Below are 22,633 nucleotides of genomic sequence, written 5' to 3' on the forward strand. Positions count from 1 at the left end.
GTCTCATAGAAAATGGATTAGAGAGTGAATAACAGAGTTCCAGATGTGTGATGCACTTATTTAGTGCACTGCTAAATTCAGTTATGACCTGGGCAGGAGGTCCCTGCTCAAACCGTGTGCGTAACACATTAAAAAAGGAAAGGTATTGTCTGTGCATGTGTGTGCACACACATAATACACTACTTCCATAGAATGCTGTCCTAAATTTCTTCCTGCTGGCTTTGATGATTTACGAAACTATTTGAACTTAAGTAATCTCTTGCTATTGGATGAAGTCTGTAGTAGTTCAGCTGTATTTGGAGAAGGGAAAGGTTTGTTAGCACTTCTGAGGAAGAATTGCATCTCTCCAATAAATAAAGATTTTTTTTTTTTGTGGGACCACATCAAGGTCCAGTTCAGTGAAAAAGGTTTTAAATTCCATTTCTGGCAGAGTCAGTATTTGCAATAGGGAATTTGTGGGAGGCTCTTGTAGCTTTGACCTGGTGAGATGCTGGTGCTGCTGTGCCGCGGGAGCACGCCGCGTCCCCGAGGGGAGCAGGACCGAGCGATGCCACTGTCTGTCTGTCTGTCTGTCTGTCCCCGCAGTGACTTTGAGGCGCTGAACGAAGAGGACGCGGTGAGGAACAACCAGCTGGCCTTCGACGTGGCTGAGCGGGAGTTCGGCATCCCGCCGGTGACCACGGGCCAGGAGCTGGGCTCAGCCGGGGAGCCCGACAAGCTCAGCATGGTGCTCTACCTGTCCAAGTTCTACGAGCTGTTCCGCGGCACGCCGCTGCGCGCAGTCGGTGAGCGCCCGATGGGCACTGCTCTCCAGCCAGCAGGCTTTTCTCACTGAGGCACAGCTGGAATTTTCCAGAATAGCAATCCTATTTTGCTGAAATCAAACTGTTTTGATTTAGGCGAAATGTACATCTTTGAATCTGTAGTTTGCAAACATGGCTGTTTAGTCTGACTGCCTGTTCTCGCAAAAACCTATGCTCAGAGAAACAGCTTCAGCTGAAGGACAGAGATAAGGAGCGGGCAGACAGAGAGAGCAGGGTCAAAATGAGCCAGGAGTTCTTTCTGATAAAGAAGAATTAGTGGCAAATGTCACATGAAATCAGTAAAATGAACTTATTGTGACATTGCATGCATATGTGTGTGAGAGGGAGATAAAAATGGATCTGGGGTTCCCAGAGGCACGCATGTCATGTTAGGGGAATGATCCCCACATCCAGCACTGTAATAAACATACCGGCTTTACAACTTCCACAAAAGCTGTGGAGTTTGTTTGCTCCCACAAATCACCAGCAGAGCCCTTCTGGCCTGCAAGAGTTACCTGGGGCTTAACACAGGAAATGGGGGAGAATTTGATTGGAGACCAAGGTTTTGTGGGTCTTTGGTGATTTCAGGAGTAGGAGCAGCTGGATAACTGCTGCTTGACATCATGGAGGGCATCTATCAAGTTGTTGGTGTGATTCCCTGGTAGCACATTGATGCTTGTGTTTCTCTCCTCCTTTTTTTAAAAAGCCACCCTACATTGTATGTATTTACTTTTACTTGTCTGTGTTTCTTGTATATAATTGCTACCAGCACTCAACTGGAAAGCTTTGGCTTAGAATAATTTAAAAACAAATCTAAGTAAATATCCTAAGCAGTTGTTTTTTTCCACAGATGCTGCTGAGAAGCAAAATGGAGAAAATAATGATCCTGGTTCACTAAAATCATCAAATTTCATCTTTAATAATTATATCAATTTAACTTTACCAAGAAAACGAGTACCAAAGGTGAGTTGTGAAGCAAGACTTGCCCTATGAATATTTTTTTCTGAAAAGATGAAAATAAGCTTTCAGGCTCAGAAATAAGGGGTTTATATATACACTGCTATAATTTTCTGAGCTATTTCTACCTGTAAGAAAAAGAGTCCTGTAGCTCTGTATTCCTGGAGTTAAATATACAGCCATTTAATTATATACCAGTTCAAATAATCAGTGCTATGCTAGACTGTTTATTGATTGGGAGGGAGTGCTGCTTGTTGAAAAAAGCAGTGATTTGCACAGTTTGTGGATGCTGTCAGGGTTCTGAAGAGAAGCTTTCCAGCTCCTACAGAGGAAAACTGCAGTAGTGACAAACAGTGGGCAGGTTGATCAGCAACTTTGGGATAACAATCTCTTCGTCATGCCCGTGTACTTTTCTCTCTTGGTTACTTATTAATGAAAACTTACTGACAGGCCCTGTTATATCCCTGTATTATAAAATAATCCATGCCCATACATGCTGTGATTAAGGACTACAGAGCCTTGAAGCTTTGCAGGGGCCTGAGTTAACACAGGTACACATCTACTGCATTTCTCAGTATTTTAATATACTGCTTTTTAAATTTGTTGCTCTGTCTTGTAGAAATGTGATTTCTATTTTTTTTCACCTGAAGAATTACTCCAGAATTTCCAGATACTTCCTACACTGACTTTTGTCTTGAATATTTTCCATCCTGCAAATTCTTTTTAAAAACCTATGGACAGACAATTGTCCAGTAACTTAAAATATCCTTGTTAGGAAATATTTTTTTCCTGCCACCCACATATATACAAAACTAAGTGACATGGTTCCCATATAGCCAAGCTGTGAGAAACCAAACAGGCAGAATAAACTTTGCTTTTCCTTGTGGGTGACTTCTTTAGAAGGAAAACCTTTATCATGACCACAGTGTTGTTTTTCAATGAGTTGTTTGCAGAAGTAAACAGACTTTTAGCAGTGGGGAGAGCATTCCATTACTGAGCCATAGAGCCTCTGATTAACCTCTTGTCATGAAATAAGCCTTCTGTCATAGCAGGAGCTGCAGTTCTTGGCAGTACATGAAAGCACGAGGTGATTTGCTTGAAGGGCCCCTCTGGTTTCACACCAGGGGAGCCCCTTGGAAATGAGAAGTGGAAGTGTTGCTTCCCAAATCAGCTTGGGAAACAAGGCAGTGTGTGCGAGGTTTTGCAGCTCTGTCACGGATGGGCTGTGAAACCAAGCAAGGTGGGTTAGGGTTCTTGGATTAGGACAGACTTGGGAGTGCCATAACCAGCTGAAACTAGTTGGGAAATTAAACTCCTTGGAAAGCAATTGCTGGAGTTCAGGGTCTGGCTGTGGCTTCAGTTTTAGGGTTCTTTCCCCTGCAGAAAGTGGTGCTGAGCATTATCAAGGTGTATGTATATCAAATGTTCTGTCCAGGCTTTAGCAGAGCAGAGAGTGTTGCTCTCTGAACTTCCATGGCATGCAGCTTGTCCTTGGATTGGGCTGGAGGAGGGATCCTTATCTGGGCTGTGAGAGACCAGGAAGCGGGGCTGGAGCTGGGCTGGCTGTGGCTGTTCTGGCAGCCTGTGCTGGGCTGGATCATGTTTTCCATTCTCCTTGGAGTGTCAGCCCGGCTGGAGAGGAACTGAGATTTCCTGTGCTCCAGACTAATAAATGAATGGAGGTGTTTACACAATGCAGGGCGCTGCCCTTTTGGAGTCCTACTCGGCAATTAAATTGCTTTGTCTTTCACTTCTTTGTCAGCGTGTTAATGAGAGTCCTTTCTGCCCCATCTCTGAAAGGCAGCATCTTGCTTTGCTCCACTCACTCAAGCAAAATCTGCTTTTATGTGGCCCAGGCTATTATGCAGAATACATTGTGCTGCTCTGTGTTCACCCTTTCTGGGTGGACTGATGACTGTAGGTAGTGCAAAGCTGGGTTTTACTGAGCTGCTGCTTGAAAGACAACGTAGTAAAGCAAAGTAATTGAAATATTGTCATCTGAATCCTTTGGTGTTTGCCCACAGGTTGTTTGGGATTACTCGTCTTCATTGCATAATGATTTATTACAAACAGTCTATATGTAAAAAGGAAGCCTGAATTCTTTGATCTTTCTTTATTTCTTTTTAAGGAATTCCTTTTACTCCTTTTATTTGTTTTTTAAGTTGGCTGAGCAGACACTAAGTTACAACGTGGGCAAATGCCAATAAGTGGAATATAGTTTATTGTTCATAAATTATCACCGTATCAAATCATCACGACTGAATGTTATAAGAAGTGATAAAAATTTGCCAGCATTGACTACTTTTCAAGTTTGTGCAGACTGAGTATGAAGTATTACTGATTTGTGTAATCTCTAGTTGAGTAAAATAGTGAAATATGTTCATGGCTCAAGCATAAAATAAGCAATTTGTTTGCTTAAGTGTTGTAATGTTCAGCCATACTCAGGGAGGTGAACCTTCTGAAGGAGACAGACCTTTAATGCAGCCAAAAATGAAAGTATGACTGTGCTATGAATTCATGATCTGCATGCAGACAGATGGTTGAAGAGAGATTTGGGGGTTACAGTGAAAGACTGAGGGATTTCTGGATTTTGTTACTTTTCTGGAAAACAGTGCAGTCTAGCTGAAAATTCAGAGAATAACTCATGCTGTAAAACCTTTTTCTTCAAGGATGTGTTAATACTTTATGAATTCTAAACTCCTCAGCACTGAAAGAGGGAAAGACAAACACCAAGTTGTGGGGCCTGTTGAGCACAGTGTACAAGCACGTGCTCTCATGCACTGGAGTGCAGTGAGAGCTCCCAGCCAGGGGCTGTGTGATGGCTTTGCTGCCCTGACGCCTGCATGGGGAGCAGTGCTGTGAGCTGGGGGGTCTGACAGGGGGGCACTGAGACCCGTGGTGCTGGCACTGCTCACCGTGTGTGCCTGGCTGAGCACAGCCCGCCCCTCACCTGCCTGGGGATGGAACTTTTCCTGGGAGGAGCTGCTGGGGTAAACTTGGGAATTGCTGCAGTAATGCATGGAACTTGTTTTGGCTTTGCCCTTTCAGGCTGAAGGGAAAACAGAAGAGAATGAGACGAACAAGAGGCGTCGGAAAGGCCTCTTTGGTGTCTTTGAGCAGGTTGGTGTTCAGTGGTGCCCACCCCTGTCCACATGGGCACCAGAGCTGGGAAAGCAGTGGGAAATGGTGGGGCAAGGTTTGGCCTTTGGAGCATGTCACAGAAAAATCCTCTCCCTTGAAATGTTGAATTTACTGTGGTTTGCATTAAAGAAGAGCTAAATTAATTTTAATCATTTGAGAGGGAGTAGAGCATTAACTAAATTGCACTAGTTTTTTGTTCTGACACAGGAACATTTAAGGTTTTGGTTTGTTTTTCCTTTTCCTAATTGTCCATTTAGACAATTTTTTATTTGAAGAGTTTACATTGCAGCTTGGTTTCTAGCCCTTCTCTGATTAGTCACCTTTGTGACTCTGCTTTATGATTAGCAGCACTGATTAATGTTCCCTTTTACTGTACTCTGGCACCCAAGAAAATATTTTTTGGGTGACTTTTGCATGCTAAACATGTCATTTTAGTATACTGCAGACTGTATTTCCTTTCACCCTTTGCTGAAAAGGATGTTACCTCTTTCCTCCTCTCCCTTCATGAGTGTTGTAGGAAGCATAAGTAAAACACAGTTTGTTGTTTCCTTGCAGACTTCAGGCTTTCCAAGCCAGGGGACAAACAGTGGGAAAGAACAGAGTGAATGCAGAGAAGGAGTGAACCAGAACAAAGTCAAATCTATGGCTACTCAGCTGCTGGCAAAGTTTGAAGAGAATGCTTCAAATACAGTTCTGAGGAGACAGGTAGGTCAGAGATGAACATGAAAGCATCTCTGAAATTGAGCTGTAGTCCCTCCTTGTGAAGGTAATGCAGATTTCCCAGGAAGACAGGAGTCTCTTAGGTGTTTGGAGTGGGTTGTCTTTTTTAATACTTTATGCAAATTAAAAGTATTTATCTCAATACAAGTCATATAGATTGACTAATGCATCTAACAATAACATATTGCTGTGTTGTAGTGTCTAGGAATCTCATGGAAGCCAGCCTGTGGAATTTGTGTTATTTGGAAGTCTAAGGTGGCTGCATACAGTATTGCAGAAGGCCTGTTGGGGCCTGTGTTTTTCAAATAAAGGACACTGCATATCCTGTGGAGTCTGTCTTTATGGAAAACATAGGAAGTGTTAAAAGGAAACCTAATCTCTTGCAAGATATGTCTGGCTGCCATTTCCATTCCAAAACTAGGCTGAGTGGAATACATTTGTGCATTGTACAGCGTTTTCATGGTTTGTTGTTAGTGTGACTAGAGGTATTTTAAAAACAATCCCATGCTGCCAAGGTAGAGGGGAGAAGCTCAAAATCACACTTCAGCCAGAAATAGTTGGAATTAGCAGAGTTTAGATCTGTCATCTGAAAGACCTGAAGGAAGGATGAGCAAAGTGTGGATGTTTTGACAAAGATGGTGACTTTGTTAATTCTTCATCCTTGTATCTGTTTGTTTATTGAAATATTGAGGTCCTCCAGTAGTGTAGGCTTTATAGATGTCCAGTGACTTTGTCTATCCTTGAACCAAAGTTGTTTGCACACTGCCTGGCTACTTGTCAATGCCCTGAGCTTTCAGTGTGTGATAAGTGGCCAGAGATTTCCTTGGCCATGCTGAAGGGAGTTATTTTGATCATAAACTCTGTTAAAAAGTACTGAATGTGTTCATCTCAAAGTATATCTTTGATGGTAGAAGTTGCTAATAAAACGGGTAGGTGGCAAAAATATGCAAAACGTGTTGTTAAGCTTCATAGTAATGCATCTTTAAAATAAGCTTTTCTTTCTTTCTGCCTCAGAAATTCTTTGAATCCTATTTACTGTCTTCCTTTTTTTTTTTCTTCTCCTTCATTCTGTCTTTGCAATTTTAAAAATGCTTTACAAGGAGCTAACAGATAGACCAGCCCTGCTCTCCTCTGACCCTCCTGTTAATCCTCGCTTTGCTAAACCTATGGATCCAAGCCTTCTTCCACCTCAACCAAAAAGGCAGGTAGGAAGCTCCTATGGGTAACAAACACCTGGCAAGCACAGCATTTCTCTCACTGCTATTGCAGAGCTACATAAGATACAAAGCAATATTTGGATGGAAACTGCAGAGTTCACAGATGCGTTTAGCTGAGAATTGTAAAAACGCCAGTAGAAATTAAAGGCTATTTTACACCTGCTTTGCCAGATGAGAAAACTCTCTGAAAGTGTGGAAATACCCTGAAAACATAAGTGTTGATTTCTGTGTTACCGTATCTAGACTCTGTATTGTACGAATGTAATTACACAGCTGCTTTTAACATATGAGAAAACTACAGCAGTACCTGAAAATTTGTGCATATACCCAATGCTTTGGGTTATTGTAATGATAAGGCTAAGAGAGAAACCTGGCAAAAATATCTAAGATAAAGGCTTGAGCATGGAGAAGTTGATATTGGTGCCCAGGTATTTTATTTCTATAAGTAGAACTTGTGATAAGAATTTCTGCTGAAAGCTCTTTTGCAGCATCACATATATGGGGAAAAATGTAGTCTAAATTTTTCTCTTAGTGCTTTGACTGAAAGCAATCTCATCTCAAACAGTATTGATACTCACTTTTCATCAGAGTTTTAAATTGAAGTAAACATCCTGTAATGGCACTTCAAGAGCAGTCTGCAGTGAAATGAGATCCGTGTTGCATATGGAAATCAGCAGATCAGAACATATTTTATATGAAAACTCAAATTCAGAGATGCATTCTGAACTCCTCCAAAAATGCCTTAAATCTGAAATACATTATATGCTGATTTAGGTCAGACTAGATCTAGAACTATGACAAGAATGAGTGTTGAAATCCTCATACATATAATTGCAAGCTTAGTTTTAGGCAGATGTGCTGCTAAAAAACCCCAACCCAAAACCTTTGCTATAAATCCTAGAGGAAGATGTTCTTCTGCACTGCTGCTCTCAGAGGTTACTCACAAAAACTCACAAATGTACAGAAGGATGTCAAAGCCTGCACAAGTTGTGCAGGACTGATTTATTTCAGTGCATGTGCACAAGCATCACAAGTGCAGTAGACAGTGTGCAAAGAGTGATGTGAGAATATTTTATTTCTAGTTATGTGCATGACTGTGCCGTTCTTTCGGAAGCATCCTTAAAAGCTGCATATCCTGCGTGGTAGTGCAGAAAGCAGAGTTTTGTTCACTTCAAGTGTTTCCCAGTTTCAGGTGGTAGCTAGGAGTGAACACGAGGTCAGGGAACCCAAACAGTCTTTAAATGGTTCTGATCATATGGCCAGGAGAGCAAAGACTGTGCACAAAACAGATCCCCAGCCCAGTCTGTCAGAAACCTCTGAAAATCTCGCCTCTGCCTGTTCTGCTGCATTTGTACTTTCTGGAGTGCTTGAGCGTCTTCAGCACCTGGAGGAAAAAATGAAACAGGTGACAAGCAACTTCTTTTCCTTTCTGTCTCTGTGATAATCTGTGTACTGTGGTTTTGCTGGCTCGTTCTCTGTTGACTGTTGGTTGTATTAAGACAATAAGAAGTCTTTCTACAAACTTCTGTGTTTTGTTGATGGATGTGGTTTTAACTGAAATCTCTCTCTTTCTTTTCTTGGCTGTCCTTCCCTGGCTGTCACTGCAGAAAAGAGCTCAGACCATAGCAAATAGGGAATTCCATAAAAAGAACATTAAAGAGAAAGCAGCACATCTCGCCTCAATGTTTGGATACATGGAGTTTCCAAAGGTGAATTTTAAGTTTTGCACCTGAAGAACTGCTTATTTGGAAGATATATAAGAATTCATGAAGGGAAAGAAATTGAAGTAGTTTTGGTTTTAACTTCCTTTCATTCTGTGTGGATCTGAAAAGTAATGTGGGTTCCACTGAAACCAGTAAAAAGTGTTGTTTAAGTATTACTGTATAGTTCAATTGAGGTGAAACAATCTGAATCCTAAAGCTAATCAGAGTGCTTTAGCAGGAGAGAAATGTGTTCAAATAAGCTATGTCTTGTGCTGAAGCACACACTGCTGGCTCACAGTTTCTGATCAGTTGCTGAGCAGTGGTACTTGGTGCACTCTGGTTTTTGCTGGATTTCATTATGCTCTCTCCCAGTACTATCTTACCTTAGTGCCCACTGTGAATATTTCTGTTAAAGAAATAGTACAATAATACCATTTACCATGAAGATGCCATGATGATTTCCATGGGCCCTTACTGTGCAGAGGTAGCAAGAAGAGTAGATCTGTCATTGTTATGTTTCTGGTTTTTTTGATGCATGACTGTGAACTTAACCTGTGTTGATGTCACTGTCTCTTGGATAACTCTCCTGTTTCTGCTCTACACAGAATAAGCTACCTACTAAAGGCTTACCCCATTCTCAGCCCCCAACTCCCTCTTGCCCTCCACCTCATCATTCAGCTGTTGCTGCTTCATCATCTGTTGGTTCAGCTTCCTCTGCTGTTTCTTCTCAACAGGTACTCTATTAAGAGATTTTTCATGTAAAACCCAAACTTGTACTCAAGCTGCTTGAGAAATGGCTTGGATGGAAGGAGCTGCCAGCAAACCTGTTGTATGGGTTGTAATTCACATTTAAATCAAGCTTTCCTTTTTTTGCTGTTGTTAGTTCTGCATGTTTGTAAGAGAAATGTTGTCATCAGATATGGCTTAGGTAAAAGCTGAAGAACAAAGCAAATGGTTAACATTTTTTTACTTCAATTCTGAAAATTTTGTGTTGCTGCTTATTTTAAATGATCTGCTGTAGGATGATACCACAGGCATGCTGAGGAAAGCTGCACATTATAAAGCAAACTGTGTGCTGTAGGGTTGGTTAGTTTTCTTGGGTGGCATTTATGTTTCTTTTCATAAGAATATCCATCTGCTCTGCAGGGAAAAACCTGCACAATGATGGTTATTTTAACCCCATCTTAGACTGGACATGTCTTAGAATTGTACGAGCATTTACCAATACAGACATTTAATTGTTGTTTGCTTAATTATTAGTATTTTAAACTTGCTTCTGCACGTGAATAGGTAGAATACACTTCTTTGTAGCAGCAGAACTTCTGGAAATATCCATACTTAGAAAGAAGGAGGTGACACTTGGGTCAGAGATACTCAGTTCTTCCTACAGAGGCTGATGCTCATGGGCTGCGTTGCAGTGACTGCCTGGCTGCCAGTCCCCAGGGAAATCCAGGGGACATGGCCCTTCAAGGACACTGCAAGCTCAGCAGGTGCCTTGCTGCAGTAATCCCCTAATTCCCTTCATTCAGCTTCAAAGTAATTCCTTGGCCTGGATTTACCTCTTACTTTTTATGAGCTAAGAGGTGTAGCATGTGATGGGTTTTAAGCTAAGTCATGGTTTCCAAAAGATTGGGAGCTGATGTTCATTTGATTTGGAGGACTATTGTGACTCTGCAAGGAGAGTAAAAAAAAACCCCAAAACCCAAACTCCAGCTATCTGAAAAACCCTTTAGAATATGAGAACTAGGCTTTTAATCATATGGGAACTCTGTGAGAAATAATTTCATTAGGATTTTAACATCACTTCTTGGAGAACCTTTGTCCTGACCAATCTTTTTTTCTGGATATTTTAAAAACTGGATTTTGTTTAAAGTGCACTGCCTGCCTCGATTAGTTTGCCTTTGTATTTAAATGGTGTGGCAATAGCTTGTTGTTAACTTGGTTTCACTCAGGCTGGGCTTACTTCAGCTGGAAAGTGCTCTCCCTAGAGATACTGGTAGAATGCAGCTCAGCTGAAGCAAGAAAATCGAGTTCTGTCACCAGCACAGTAAATACACGTTCATCTCACTGGGTAAATATTTGGCTGGTTAAGTAGGACTACATTTACACTTTGGCAGATCTACATGCAAGACCATTTTGATGCCTGCATACCCAGCTCCATGTGTTGTACAGGCTGCCAGCCTCTTGTACACTATGCATTTCATGGGTGTAAATGTGCTGCATTTTGCGTGGCATTTTGGAGAATTTTTAAACAGCAGGTCTAGTAATGACCAGGTGATCTTTGCTCCTTCTTTCAGGGGCACAGGTGGTAATAGAATCTGTCCCTGCCCTTTCACGGTCAAATAGTTGTCCCTGTGTTTTATCCTTACAGATTGCACACTTTTCAGAATGTGAAAATTTTATCCTGCTCTATAAAACACTGGCTAAATATGCAGTGCTATATAAATAAAAATTCAACAGTATTTCAGATGCACAGTGTGCATTTTCAAGTGCTGTTCAACAATATGTTTGGACCTCTGCTGTGAATATGCCAGGAACTGCCTATTTCTCCATTATCTTGAGGAGGGGGATGATGGGTCTCAAAATGTGAATTTCTGCTCTCTGTTTTGAGAAGTGTCATTAGCTGAGTGTAGACTTCAGTATCAGAAAGTGTTTTGGGATTGATAAACCAACAGGAAGATCTGCTGTGTGTTGCTGTCAGTGTTTGTTTTTTCCCCGGCAGACAGAAAGAAGGTAATAGAAGTGTTTAGAGTTCTGTAAGGCTTCATGATGTATGACCTATAAATATCAGCACCCTCCCATGGTTTTAAATAGCTAGTGCTGTCATTTAAATTTCAGGTGAGTTCTGAGGTTGTTACCAGACATGACAAACCATTGCACCTGTTCAGTTTTGCTTGGAACAGTGTTAGTTATGGGGACACAGTTATTGAAAAGGGTGGCTATGAAATCATACCCTCTAATTACAGAGACTTGTTATTAAGTCTAAGTCTTGCAAGGAGCTCTTGAAAAGAAGACTGTGGGACTGTATTGTTTCTTTCAAGACATGCAGTCATTACAACTTAGTAAGAATTACCTTCTGTGTGCAATATGTCAATAATAATCAAAAGTACCTTCTAGCTTCAATCAGCTGTCAAAATTCACATAGCTAGAATAATGAGTTAGCATTACATTACAGGCTGGGCTTTGGTTATTCCTGTTTTCTGCTCAAGGTTGGATTGACCTTCAGAAAACTCTGTTCATCTGAGCTTTGTATGAGTGAGTCCACACCGTGTGTCGTAAGAACTGGGAAGTTTTTGCAATCAGTTTGCTCCCTGCAGAGCTTGGACCAACAACTTCCCTTCAGTGATGTGACTCTAATTGCCAGCAGCAAGCAGGGCTGGGGTGTTTCCTACACACAGTAACTTATTACTCAAATGTTGTTTATCTCAGAAGGAAAATACACGTAGCAGCTTGTACACAAAGTAAATAAATCACCCTCAAAGCAAAATAAGACCAGGAAAATCATTAAGGATATGAAAGAACAAAGGGAAAGCATTGTATGCTGTTGGAGGCAGAGAGCATAGCTCCTTTGTTTTATGAGAATGCTACTGAGGCTTACTTGGCTGGCTGTGCAGTTCTGAATAATAACACAGGGAAATACAGAAGGCAGCTTTCTCTTCCCATGGCAATAACCACCCTGGTCAACCTGCTGAAAAGCAGTGTGCCAATGACAGCTCAACGGTCTGAGGAAATCACAAACTCTTGGGATTTTTAAGTGTTTTCTGCTTGTTGCCTAAAATTCACCATGTGAGGTAACTCCTTAGGATTCCTCTTCAGCCAGGGCTTTAAAGCTGCCTGAGCTGTGAGCAGGAGCCTGTTCCATGCAGACAGGGCATGGAACATTACAAACATTACAAAGCTGTGTGTGCCTTCAGTAGAGCAGCAGCCTCAGGGGCACTGGGGACATTCTCTGGTGTCTCTGAGGGTGGGAGGTGCTCTTGGGGCTGCCCTGGTGGATCCTCATCCTGCCCTGATGCTTCTGTTTGGTGACTGAGTGGCACTGGAGCAGAACAGAGTAGTTCTGTTGGAAGGGATGTACAGCAAACATCTCGTGCCCTGACCAAGTCAGGGCTGACCAAAAGTTAAAGCATGGTTTTAAGGGCATTGTTGCTAAATTAAAGTGAGATCTCACTTGCTTTTACTTGGAATGTGAATTCGCATTTGTTATAGGAACATTTCCTTTTAATAGCATTTTTAAAGTGTGTATAAACATGCATTTTTTTTTGTTTTGACTGCTTTAATGTTGACATAGGTTGTTCCAATGGGTGGAGAACAGAAATCAGCCAACCTGAAGAATTTCAGGGTGTAGTTCAGACTCAAGGATACTTTTCCTGAAATTCAACTACTTTGCACTTTAAGCACAGCCTTGTTATTTAACTGATTGCTCCAGTATTTATCTAGTTCAAGGAAAACTTTCTGCTTCAACTGACTTTGAACACTTTCTTTTACCTTGGATCTTGTGGACAAGAACTTGTATGTTTACATGTACATTACTTGTACATGTACAACATGGCCTGGAAATGGCTCTGGATATTCAGAGGTGCAGAATTTGGGGAGGATTTTTTTTTTTTTGTTCCATGTTCTTAAAAGAAATCAAAGGAACATAGTTTTCCTGTAGTAGCAAGTACCACTTCTTGTAGGGGTTTATAAATTGATGTGCCACTTGGGACAGTGTTATGGTATGTAATTAGCAGTTCACTTTGCAGTTATTACCCACAAGTTTGTCCAGATACTGAATAATATTTTAAAGTCTTTTTATACTAACTGAAACCAAACAGGAAAGAAATTTCTTCCTTCAATGGCCTTTGTAGTCTAAATGTGTGTATTTTGTACCTGCCTGGATATCAAGTTAATTATGACATAACTCTCAAAAGATAAGGCGAGCTGTAAAGGGTTGGACATACTCCCTTGAATTTTTTTATCCATAATAATTTTTGAAAACACACCCACAGTGCATTACAAGTGTTTTTAAACTTGATCAAAAGTGCTTTAAAATTGTTTTAAAGTATTCCAAATACCGTTGCATTTATATTTTTTCCTTTCTTCATGGTAACTCTCTGGTATTTTAAAACCTTCAATTAGCAGGACTTGGTGTGGTGGCAGTAGACAAATTATTTCACTGAGAAGAGGGTGACTTCCTTGAGATCTGGGCTCTGTGAGAGGCAAAAGGAACGTTTCATTTTCATGGCTGCTGCAGTGTGATGAAGCAGATTAAAGGAGAAGTTTCCCTCTCACGAGCGTGGTTTCTCCAGTTCTCCCTGGCATTGCCATGAGTCACTGGGGAGAGGGCAAATGGTTGCTCTGTGAGCACCAACAAAACATTTCTGTGTGGGACTTGGCTCATACATTTTCATAGAAAGTTCCCCGAAATGTCACAGTTTGGGGAGTGTTAATATGGAGTTCAATCCCACCCCCTGTTCTGAAATGTTAGAACCAAGTCCCAGAGAAGTTGAAGTGAACAATAGGGGTTTTTTTAATGTCAGAACGTCCAGCTCAGATAGCCATGCAGTGGCTCCCAGCTCAGCCTTTCATGGACACAGCAGGAAGCCTTGAGGAGAAGCATTTGTTCCCATCAGGATCATCCTCAGGGAAAAGTCTGTGGGCTGCACAGAAGCCTTCTGTGGCCCCACGCTGGTCACGCATGGACATGCTTGTGCTCTGCTGGGCTTCCCCTCTGCTCTTCCTCCTGCCTCCCTGTATTGATGTTTGCATGTGCCCAAATCATTCTTGTCCTTTTTTGTCTTTAAATTCTCTTTCAAGGGTAACTAAAGCTCTTCCTTCTGTTCTTCATCTTCCTCCCTTTCCTGGTTAGATGACTGTAGGAAAGGTCTCACGTGCAATTGGAGCTGTGGCTGAAGTTCTTGTAAATCTGTATGTGAATGATCACAGACCCAAGCCACAGCTTGAACTGGTAAGACTAAACCCACAAAGAAACAGTAACTTGACTTAAGAGTGATGTTCCCAGAATGCCATCCTGACTTAAGGCCCCAGATGTGGAGCACTTGAAGCCTTATGAAAGGTCTAACACTTAATGAAAGAATCAAGTGCACGTCGGCACAATGTGCGGATGGAAATGTTGCTCTCCTCGTCTTCTATTTCTGTTTCTGTTACTGAATTAAAACTTCAGGAGGCTTTTATTAAATGTAATTACTGCAGAATTAGTAACAGAAGACAATTATTACTCAGGGTGGGTTCTAAAGAAAGTTTTGTGCAGTACATGCTTATGCAGTTATTTTTAACACTCGAGTGCTGAATCACTGTGCCTCCTTTTGAAGAGGGCTGTTTCTCAACTCTGACACTCTTCTGTGTTGAATTTGAATTCAGAAGCGGTCTCTGGACAGAGCTGCAGGTTCTTGCCCCATTCCTCATTTTCCATCTGCTGCCTCCACCACTCAGGGCTGTCAGGTACTGGGAAGCCAAGTAAGGTGTTGTGTTGTGCTGATGACACTTTACTTACCAGCCAGCACTAAACTCAGTTGTTTCAGCTTCACTGTAACTATCTGATCTATTAACACCATGGTTTTAAAAGCACATCTGTGTGGTTTTCCATTTGCATGGTTGTTTGTTTGGAAAGATTCATGCTCTAAAATGATCCATCAGAGCAAAATGGATTACTAATGGCAGATCTGGAATAGAATTCTCAACTTTTAAGCACAAGACTATGTGACAATGACATTTGTGAGTTCTACGTAACATTAAAAAGTTGTTCCAAGGCTGCCTTTTGCTCACAGATGGAAGATGAGTTGTGTAGACTGTGTGCTACTGTCTGAATGTGCCTTGGACCTTTCCTCCTCCATGCCACATGTGGTAGCTCTCCTGTGGCAGCAGGGATATTGGAAGGGGAGGGAGGTGGTGATGGATGTGGCAGGCACAGCAAGCTCACCTGTACCAACTATAATACAGTAATGCAAAGTAACACCCTCATACCTGCTCTAATAAGTAAAGGGAAGTCCAGTGCCATCTAATCAATTTCTAGTTCACTTTTCTGTACCTTTTGCATGTGTATGTAAGAGGAGATGAAATTTGTGGCAATTAAAGAATGTTCATTACCAGCCTAATTGCAGCAAACTTTCAAAATAGTTTCATGTGGTTAATATGGATTGTATTTTGAATGCATTAAAAGTGTTCTGAATGTGTGTGGTAGGAAACCAAGTGATTTTTAAAGCTAACCAAGCCCCAGGTTGGGCTGTGGTCTCAGGAGGAGCACGGCTGAGAGGGAAGGCATGACTGTGGCCATGGGAAGGATGGAGTGTTTGAAGACTGCTTTTCCTCCTGGAACTTAAAGCACAAGCCTGCATTTTCCTCCAGATTGTGTCTGAACTGAGTTCAGGGTGTTCTTTTGCTTGGCTGCAGATGCAAGTCTGCTGTTTGAGGCTGGTGAGGTGTCTTCACCTTCTGAGAGAGACACGAGCCCTGGAGCCAGGATGGTGCAGGGTGATGAGGGAGCACCCAGGGATGATGCTGCTCTTGGACCTGAGTAATCAAAATGTTGGTGGACTCCCAGAGGGAAACTGGATGCAAGTCCAGCATCACAGTCACCCCTTTAAAGTCCTTGTGATGTCTGGTTTATTAATTTTTGCATAAACCTACAGAATTTCAATAATGAGTAATTAAAAAGCTGACTGATGCGTACTGTATTTTTGCTTGGAGGGTGCTGTACAACCCTTCAAGAAGCTAAAGCAGCTGCCCCCTTCATAAGGATTTATATCTGGGTGTAGAGCCACAGCTTTATGTTCTGTTTTTATCTCTGAACAGGGTTCTCTGCGAAAAGAATTCCCCAAGTCCATCGGGGGCAGTGACATCTGCTATTTCTGCAAGAAACGGGTCTATGTCATGGAGAGGCTGAGTGCAGAGGGCCACTTCTTTCACAGGGAGTGCTTCAAGTGTGAAATCTGTTCTACAACACTCCGCTTAGGAATTTATGCCTTTGATGTTGAAGAAGGTAATGGAGGAGCTATTTAGGAGTATTTTGAAATGTCTGAGGTTGGTGCTCTCGCTGGAACTAAGGAGAAAAGTCTGTCCCGGGTTCACGGTCAGGTGGAGGTCTGCCAAGTGTGCTGTTTGTGTCCCTGCTGATCTTTGAGTCCTCGTACGTGCAGGCCTAGTTTTTCAGAAGTGTTGAGTTATGACAGACCTGAGCTGTAAATGAAGAAAGCCCCAGTGGAAAATAAGTTGAGTAACCACAATGCAATTTGTCAAATCACAGTAAGGGGGAAAAAAGGGGTGAGGTTTCTCCAATAATATAAAGTTATTCTTATCTCCGTTTAAAGCTGGCCATTAAATAACATGATCTATAAGGACAAGCCATAACAGTGGCAGATTTACATGGATGCAGGGAATGTAGGTTATTTCTGTTACAGTGTTATGGTCAGGAGTTGAAAGCAGTAGGACTGACCAAGCACAGTGTGATTTATTCCAGGCTCCAGGCTGCTGTAGAACAAGAGCTTCAGATCTTGGGTGCTTCATCCCACCTAAATCCTGGGGGTTTCCTTCTTTTTTCCTTTTTTTTTCTTTTAAAGTTTGGAATGGAGTTATCAAACTGAATTTAAATTCCCTTGTCCCTTCCAAAGTACTTGAGTAGATCAGAGTATTAACCTGATCTCCCTCTGCAAAAATACCAAAGATGCAAGGTCAAAGTGGTTCTTTTTCTTTTTCAGTGTGGAGATTCTGAAAAGATGTCTTTTGAGCAGATTATTGACCTTTTTTTTTTTCCTGCTTGATGTCTTGTGTTGGTTTGTAACTTTGTATTTATGGGATGTTGGTTTTTTTGCTGTTTATTGATGTTATGCTTGAGAGGTAGATAAATGACCTTGTGTTACTGAACTAATGTGCAAATCTGTAAAAGAAACCTATTCAGAGCTGTTAGTCAGAATCAGTGCCAGGTTTCCCTTTCCTTTTGCCGCCCAACTGTTCATTATCCTGGTTTCATTTTTTTAATAGATGCAACAGTGATTTTTCACTCCATATATGTATAGATAACATATCCTGTAACTGATGATTTTTCCCTCTTGTAGGTAAATTTTACTGTAAACCTCATTTTACGCACTGCAAAATGAGTACGAAACACAGAAAGAGAAGGGCAACAATACAGATCCATGGAAAGGTATGGAGAGATTTTATTGTCAATGCAATGCTGAGGCACCTTTATCTGGGGCAGGGTGAAATAAGTGTGTGTGTGTGTGGATGTTTTCTACCTCATGTGCAGGAAAATCAGTGCTAAAATACAAACCTCCTCCTTCTGTGAGCTTGGCATATCTAATAATAATCTGGTTCTCAATGGAATTTAGCTTTTCTGTGCAAAGTAAAGTTGAACTTTGGAGCAACTGGAAATGAAAATGTATGTAAAGACTTGAAGACAGTAGCAGAAACTGGACTTAAATACTTTAGAAACATATTTAACACTTTTTATTTTTCAACGCTTTTCCTAAGGAGGCGATAGATGCGTGGAAGAAAGCGGAAGCCAAACCCACAGAGATCACCACAGAAAGCAGTTTGTCCACTGCTAGCAGTCCAGAGGACAGGTCCCCAGGTATCCTGACTTCCTTCTTAGGGGGCACGCTAAGCTGGCCCCTGCGGGTGACCAGGGATCTGCTTGACATTCCCAGCCGCCTGTCTAACTGGATGCATGGTGTCCTGCACGCTACCCACCTCCATTTCAGGGACAATGCATATAACTATACCTACCTGTACGAACTCCTGAGCCTTGGGGTGCCACTCCTCTGCGCTCTCCTAGAGGTACTCACTCACATGTACCGGGAAGCAGAGCTATCACTTGAAAACATGCTTGAATGGGTGAAAAGATTCTGTAGGGTTTGAATCTTTCCGCGTGTCTTGCTCAGTTGTGCCTTTCAAATTTTCAAAATTAACAGCCTGGCTATTTTCTCGAGGGGAATTTTTGGTTTGGAGGGCTTTGGTTTTGCTCTTCGTGCAATGTGACGCGTGACTTCATTGAATGGTGGATTTCTTCTGATAGAAGCGAGGTACAATTGAAATTTTCAACACAAAATGTACTGTATGTTAGAGCATGAAGGACAGTGTCCAAACACATTTCCAGAACATGGAGTCATATGAAGGTTATTTTCTAGATTATTTTCCTCCCTCTTATTTTCTGTGATCAGACTGTTGGAGAAGATGGTACATTTTGAAACCATTTTTCCTCCTATTCTCCCCAGCTTATTTTTTTCTTTTTTCAGTTAGACCATGAAAAAATGTGTGTTCTTTCAGGAATATTTCTGACAAATGGCTGGGATTTGAAACCTGAGTAAAGCACGTAGCTTTTTTTTCTTCTTGCTTTCATCTTTCCTCTAGGCTATGAGATTTTTACTTGCGTTAATATGTTTCAAAAAAATAGTGTACATAATTCACATTGCTCCAAGTCAAATGCCTTTTACATTGCTTTATATGTGATGGATACCTTTTGTTGATAGTGGCTACTATCTGTTCTACTAATTTATTTGAAGTTTTTCAATAAATTTGAAGAGCAAATGATAGTTGAGTGAAGACTTGATTGAAATTTTAAGTCAAAGAAGCTGGTAGAAAGAAGTAGACTGAACATTCCTCAAGTCAAGGCTTCCTCATTTGGTGGCTGATATGAGGCATATCAATTTATGGAGCACTCCTCTGTAAGTGAAGTCACTCCTGTTGTGCCTCTGTGCAGGCACTGCTCCCAGTCTCTTTTGGAATTTTTTAAAAATTTTTAAAAACCTTTTTTTAAAAAAAGGTTTAGAACAAATATCAAAAGCCAAAAAATGTATTCTTAGGTGATAACTTCTTACTTGGGTAATTCATTTCAACATGTGCACCTAGTGGCAGAAAGGTGAAATTCTATTATCTGGAGCAGCAGATGAGTAAATTTCTTTCAGATGTCCCTCAACCTTAATCAGAAGGTCTGCCTTAATCTGTTAAGCAGCAAGGACACAGAGACATCCCAATGCTCATTACTTTCAGCCTAGTTAGCCAGCGAGGTAAGCATGCTCCCTGCCTTTCAAGTACTTCTTTATATTCAGAAGTTTACCAGGAAATAGGTAAATCTAATATGTGTAGCCTAAAATGAAAAGCATCTGTAGCATTTATTTGTAGCCAGAAGAATGTGGCATAAACAATAGGAAATACTGTTGCATTCAGTTAGTACCAAAACTGAGGATCACCTGCCAGTGGTCCCAAATGACAGTGCTGCCTATGGGCTGGCAGGCCTTGGGGTTTGTTGTTTTGTTTTGGTTTTATTTGCTATAATGTGGGAAAAGATGATTTGAATTGTTTTGCCTCTTAGGTATGAAAAGGAAATGTGTCTGCTGTTTAAAATAAATGACAAACTGGATCTTCCTTCTAGATAGTTTGACTTTCTTTAAACTATGAGGATGAGCTTTTCACATTTTTAGAGTGGTTATGTAATTTGGGGTTAAAAATGTTATTTTTATGCACAGAACTTGAAAAAGTGCTTGAAGAAAATTATTAGATAAAAGGTGGCATTCCTTTGACAAAAATTGCCTTTAATGCTCAAACATGTATTCAGCCAAACTTTGCTATGACATTGAGTGGACGCAGCAATAATTACAGTTACATGGTGGCCATCTGTATATATGTAATGTATCTGTACCTTTCTTACAGCATTTAAAAAACCTGACCTGGAAACACTGTACTATCTTTAATTATTTTCTAATAATAGAAACTGTTTCACCCTAAAAAGGAGGCAGTGTAGTTACTCCTGCATCACAGCAAACTGCTGGGCAGTCGAGTTTCCTAATTTGGGCTGCCATCAATTTTGGTTTCAGTTTGTCAATAGGAGAGTCTTTAGGAACACTTCTTCCTAAAGTTTTCTCCTGCTGTTTACCATGGCAGAGAGAGCATAATGGCAAACGTAGGGAAAATGGTGATGTACAAAAGTCTTTGTAGAAGATGTAGAAGATTTCCAAGAAACTTGGAAATTTCTGGCCAATGAACTTAAACCAAATGAATCTTACTAGTAGAAAGTGTAAAAACAAGATTAAAAAAAATTAAAATATGGTATTGATTTTATATAGATTTGTATAATGGGGCATAAATCCCTACATTTCCACAACAGAGTTCAGGAACTTGTGTAATGAAAATGTTTTCCTGAGGAATCTTAATTGCCATGCATATTCCACTGGATTTTGCAGATTATTCTGTTGGGAGGGTTATTTTATTGGTATTACTCCAATTGCTCAATTTTTTGACTTCTTCATCTTACTGTTCTGCTAGTAATACTCATACCTGCTTGTCCTCATTGATAATTAAATGAAAAAAAGGCAGTTCCATTTTGGCCAGTTATTCTTTGTACCGATGTAATCTTCCTGATGCTTTCCTACATAACCAAGTGAAGTTCTGTGTTTTCTTCCCTGCTGTCTTCTCTGCCAATCTCCCTCATTGCTTTTAGTCCAATTCAACATTCCGGTGCTGCACCCGCTCACTGGCTGAAGCCTTTCTGCTCTCAGGTGATTTTTTTTCCAGTTCCAAAATTACATGACTAACCCTGTTGTTTGAAAGCATTTCATTGTGTGTTCTTTTTTTTTTTTTTTTTTTTTAACTGTTGAAGCAATCTGTGTGTCTGGTATATTAATAGAGCTTTGGCATGATTATTTAACCTGTTGCTGAGTTCACAGTTCTAGAAAAAGTAATGTTTTTCTCTCTGTGTCTGTGCATGTGCGCTTCCCTGTGCCTTTAAGGTAAGTTAGGGAGTAGAGGGTTTCTTGAAAGAACTTGTTAAAGCCTTATTTCTTTCAAAGAACTGAAGGAAAGATCTGTAATAAGGTCAGGGTGTGATTGCCCAGCTGATTCTCCGGGTTAAGATGAGCGCCTATTTGCACTGAGCTCACACACCCAATGAGCAAGCAGTGTCTGAGCACTTCCCTGCTTTCCTACTGGAAAAGTGTGGTGTAAAAGGTTCTGTAGGCAAAGTAGCCTAAACTAGGCAAGTTCTAGTCTTCCACCCCAAGTGACATTGTAGACAGGCCTAAAATTGACTGTTATTTTACATATTAACGTATGTCATAAAGGTAATAAGTTAAAAGTGCATGTAGTTCTCAGGCTGAACTACCAATATGCCAGAGTGCTTTGCTTGGGTGGTTTTATTGCCTGGGCCTTGCCTGGCACTCTGATGATTGGGTTTCTCTTGCTGCTCCCCTCTCCATGACCAACTCCCACCATTGTTTTGTATGAATTTTTTACATAAGGTTCAGTTTGTATAATCACTAGGTGACAGTCTAGAAGGGGAAATGAATCCCAGCAAGACCCAAGGGCTCAGGGTGGCCAGCAAGTACACTGAGGGTCTGGCTGATGTCATAACCCAGCTGTCCCTGCCAAGGACCCCTCTCAAAGGGAAGGAAGGGCCTTTGGGAATTGATCTTAGGAGCAGTTTTAGGAGGGGCCAAACATCCTCTGCCATCTCCTCCATTTCACACACCTCAGCCAGGAATGTGGAAGGCAGCAAGGCCAGAGCTCTTATCTTGCTGGTCTGTACATTTGCACGACTCAGCCACTTGTATTTATTTGTGTGGGTATCCTAAAATGACTTGATGGCTCTGAAAGGGCCATGCTGTGCCCACACAGAATCTCTCAGTGTTTCAAACGTCATTTCCTGCACAAATGGCTGGGATGTGACTCCCAGTGTATTTCAGGGCTGCAGTGTGTTGTTACAAAGCTCAGCATGCTTTAATATGAAGGTCATGACATAAAGGTCTGCCATTTCAAACCCTTCCTATTGCTGTGTTTTTTACTCTCTGTTGCAGAGTCTTCCTTGCTCTTCCTGCTCAGTGAGGATTCTGTCCTTCTCCTCCTAAATCTTCTGTCTTCATTTTACTTTATAATCTTAACTGAATATTTTTATTAAATAGTTTTTAACTCTGTATTTAAATTTTCACATGGAAATTCTGTATTTTGCACATGGTGAAAATTGTTTTAGCTTTATTTATGATATCTGCTGTAAACAAAAATAAATGTAGTTCTTTATAAGTCTCCTTGTTTCATCTCTTCCTTTTATAAAGATTTCCTGGGTTCAGAGACTTAGTAGTGACTTCACGCTGGGTTTGCACCTTCC

The 22,633-nt window shown here is 41.1% G+C and overlaps 1 protein-coding gene across 3 annotated transcripts in view; it reads left to right on the forward strand.

Annotated features, from left to right (window-relative positions):
- The window catches only part of MICAL2 (microtubule associated monooxygenase, calponin and LIM domain containing 2), a 114,918-nt gene that overhangs the window by 52,186 nt on the left and 40,099 nt on the right, over window positions 1-22,633 (forward strand). The window contains exons 13-27 of one of the 3 annotated variants that reach the window (XM_074543849.1): window positions 586-785; window positions 1,654-1,766; window positions 4,809-4,880; window positions 5,457-5,606; window positions 6,722-6,826; window positions 8,025-8,243; window positions 8,446-8,547; window positions 9,147-9,275; window positions 14,393-14,491; window positions 14,905-15,000; window positions 16,336-16,522; window positions 17,595-17,683; window positions 18,010-18,109; window positions 20,975-21,032; window positions 22,326-22,552. In XM_074543849.1, coding sequence (XP_074399950.1) covers window positions 586-785; window positions 1,654-1,766; window positions 4,809-4,880; window positions 5,457-5,606; window positions 6,722-6,826; window positions 8,025-8,243; window positions 8,446-8,547; window positions 9,147-9,275; window positions 14,393-14,491; window positions 14,905-15,000; window positions 16,336-16,522; window positions 17,595-17,683; window positions 18,010-18,109; window positions 20,975-21,015 — 1,702 coding nt within the window. In that variant the 3' untranslated portion in view covers window positions 21,016-21,032; window positions 22,326-22,552. Of the gene's footprint in view, window positions 1-585; window positions 786-1,653; window positions 1,767-4,808; window positions 4,881-5,456; window positions 5,607-6,721; window positions 6,827-8,024; window positions 8,244-8,445; window positions 8,548-9,146; window positions 9,276-14,392; window positions 14,492-14,904; window positions 15,001-16,335; window positions 16,523-17,594; window positions 17,684-18,009; window positions 18,110-20,974; window positions 21,033-22,325; window positions 22,553-22,633 lie in introns of those variants that run through there. The other 2 variants (XM_074543847.1, XM_074543848.1) reach the window with 2 other exon arrangements.

Source organism: Zonotrichia albicollis, chromosome 6, assembly GCF_047830755.1.
Source record: "Zonotrichia albicollis isolate bZonAlb1 chromosome 6, bZonAlb1.hap1, whole genome shotgun sequence".
NCBI lineage: Eukaryota > Metazoa > Chordata > Aves > Passeriformes > Passerellidae > Zonotrichia > Zonotrichia albicollis.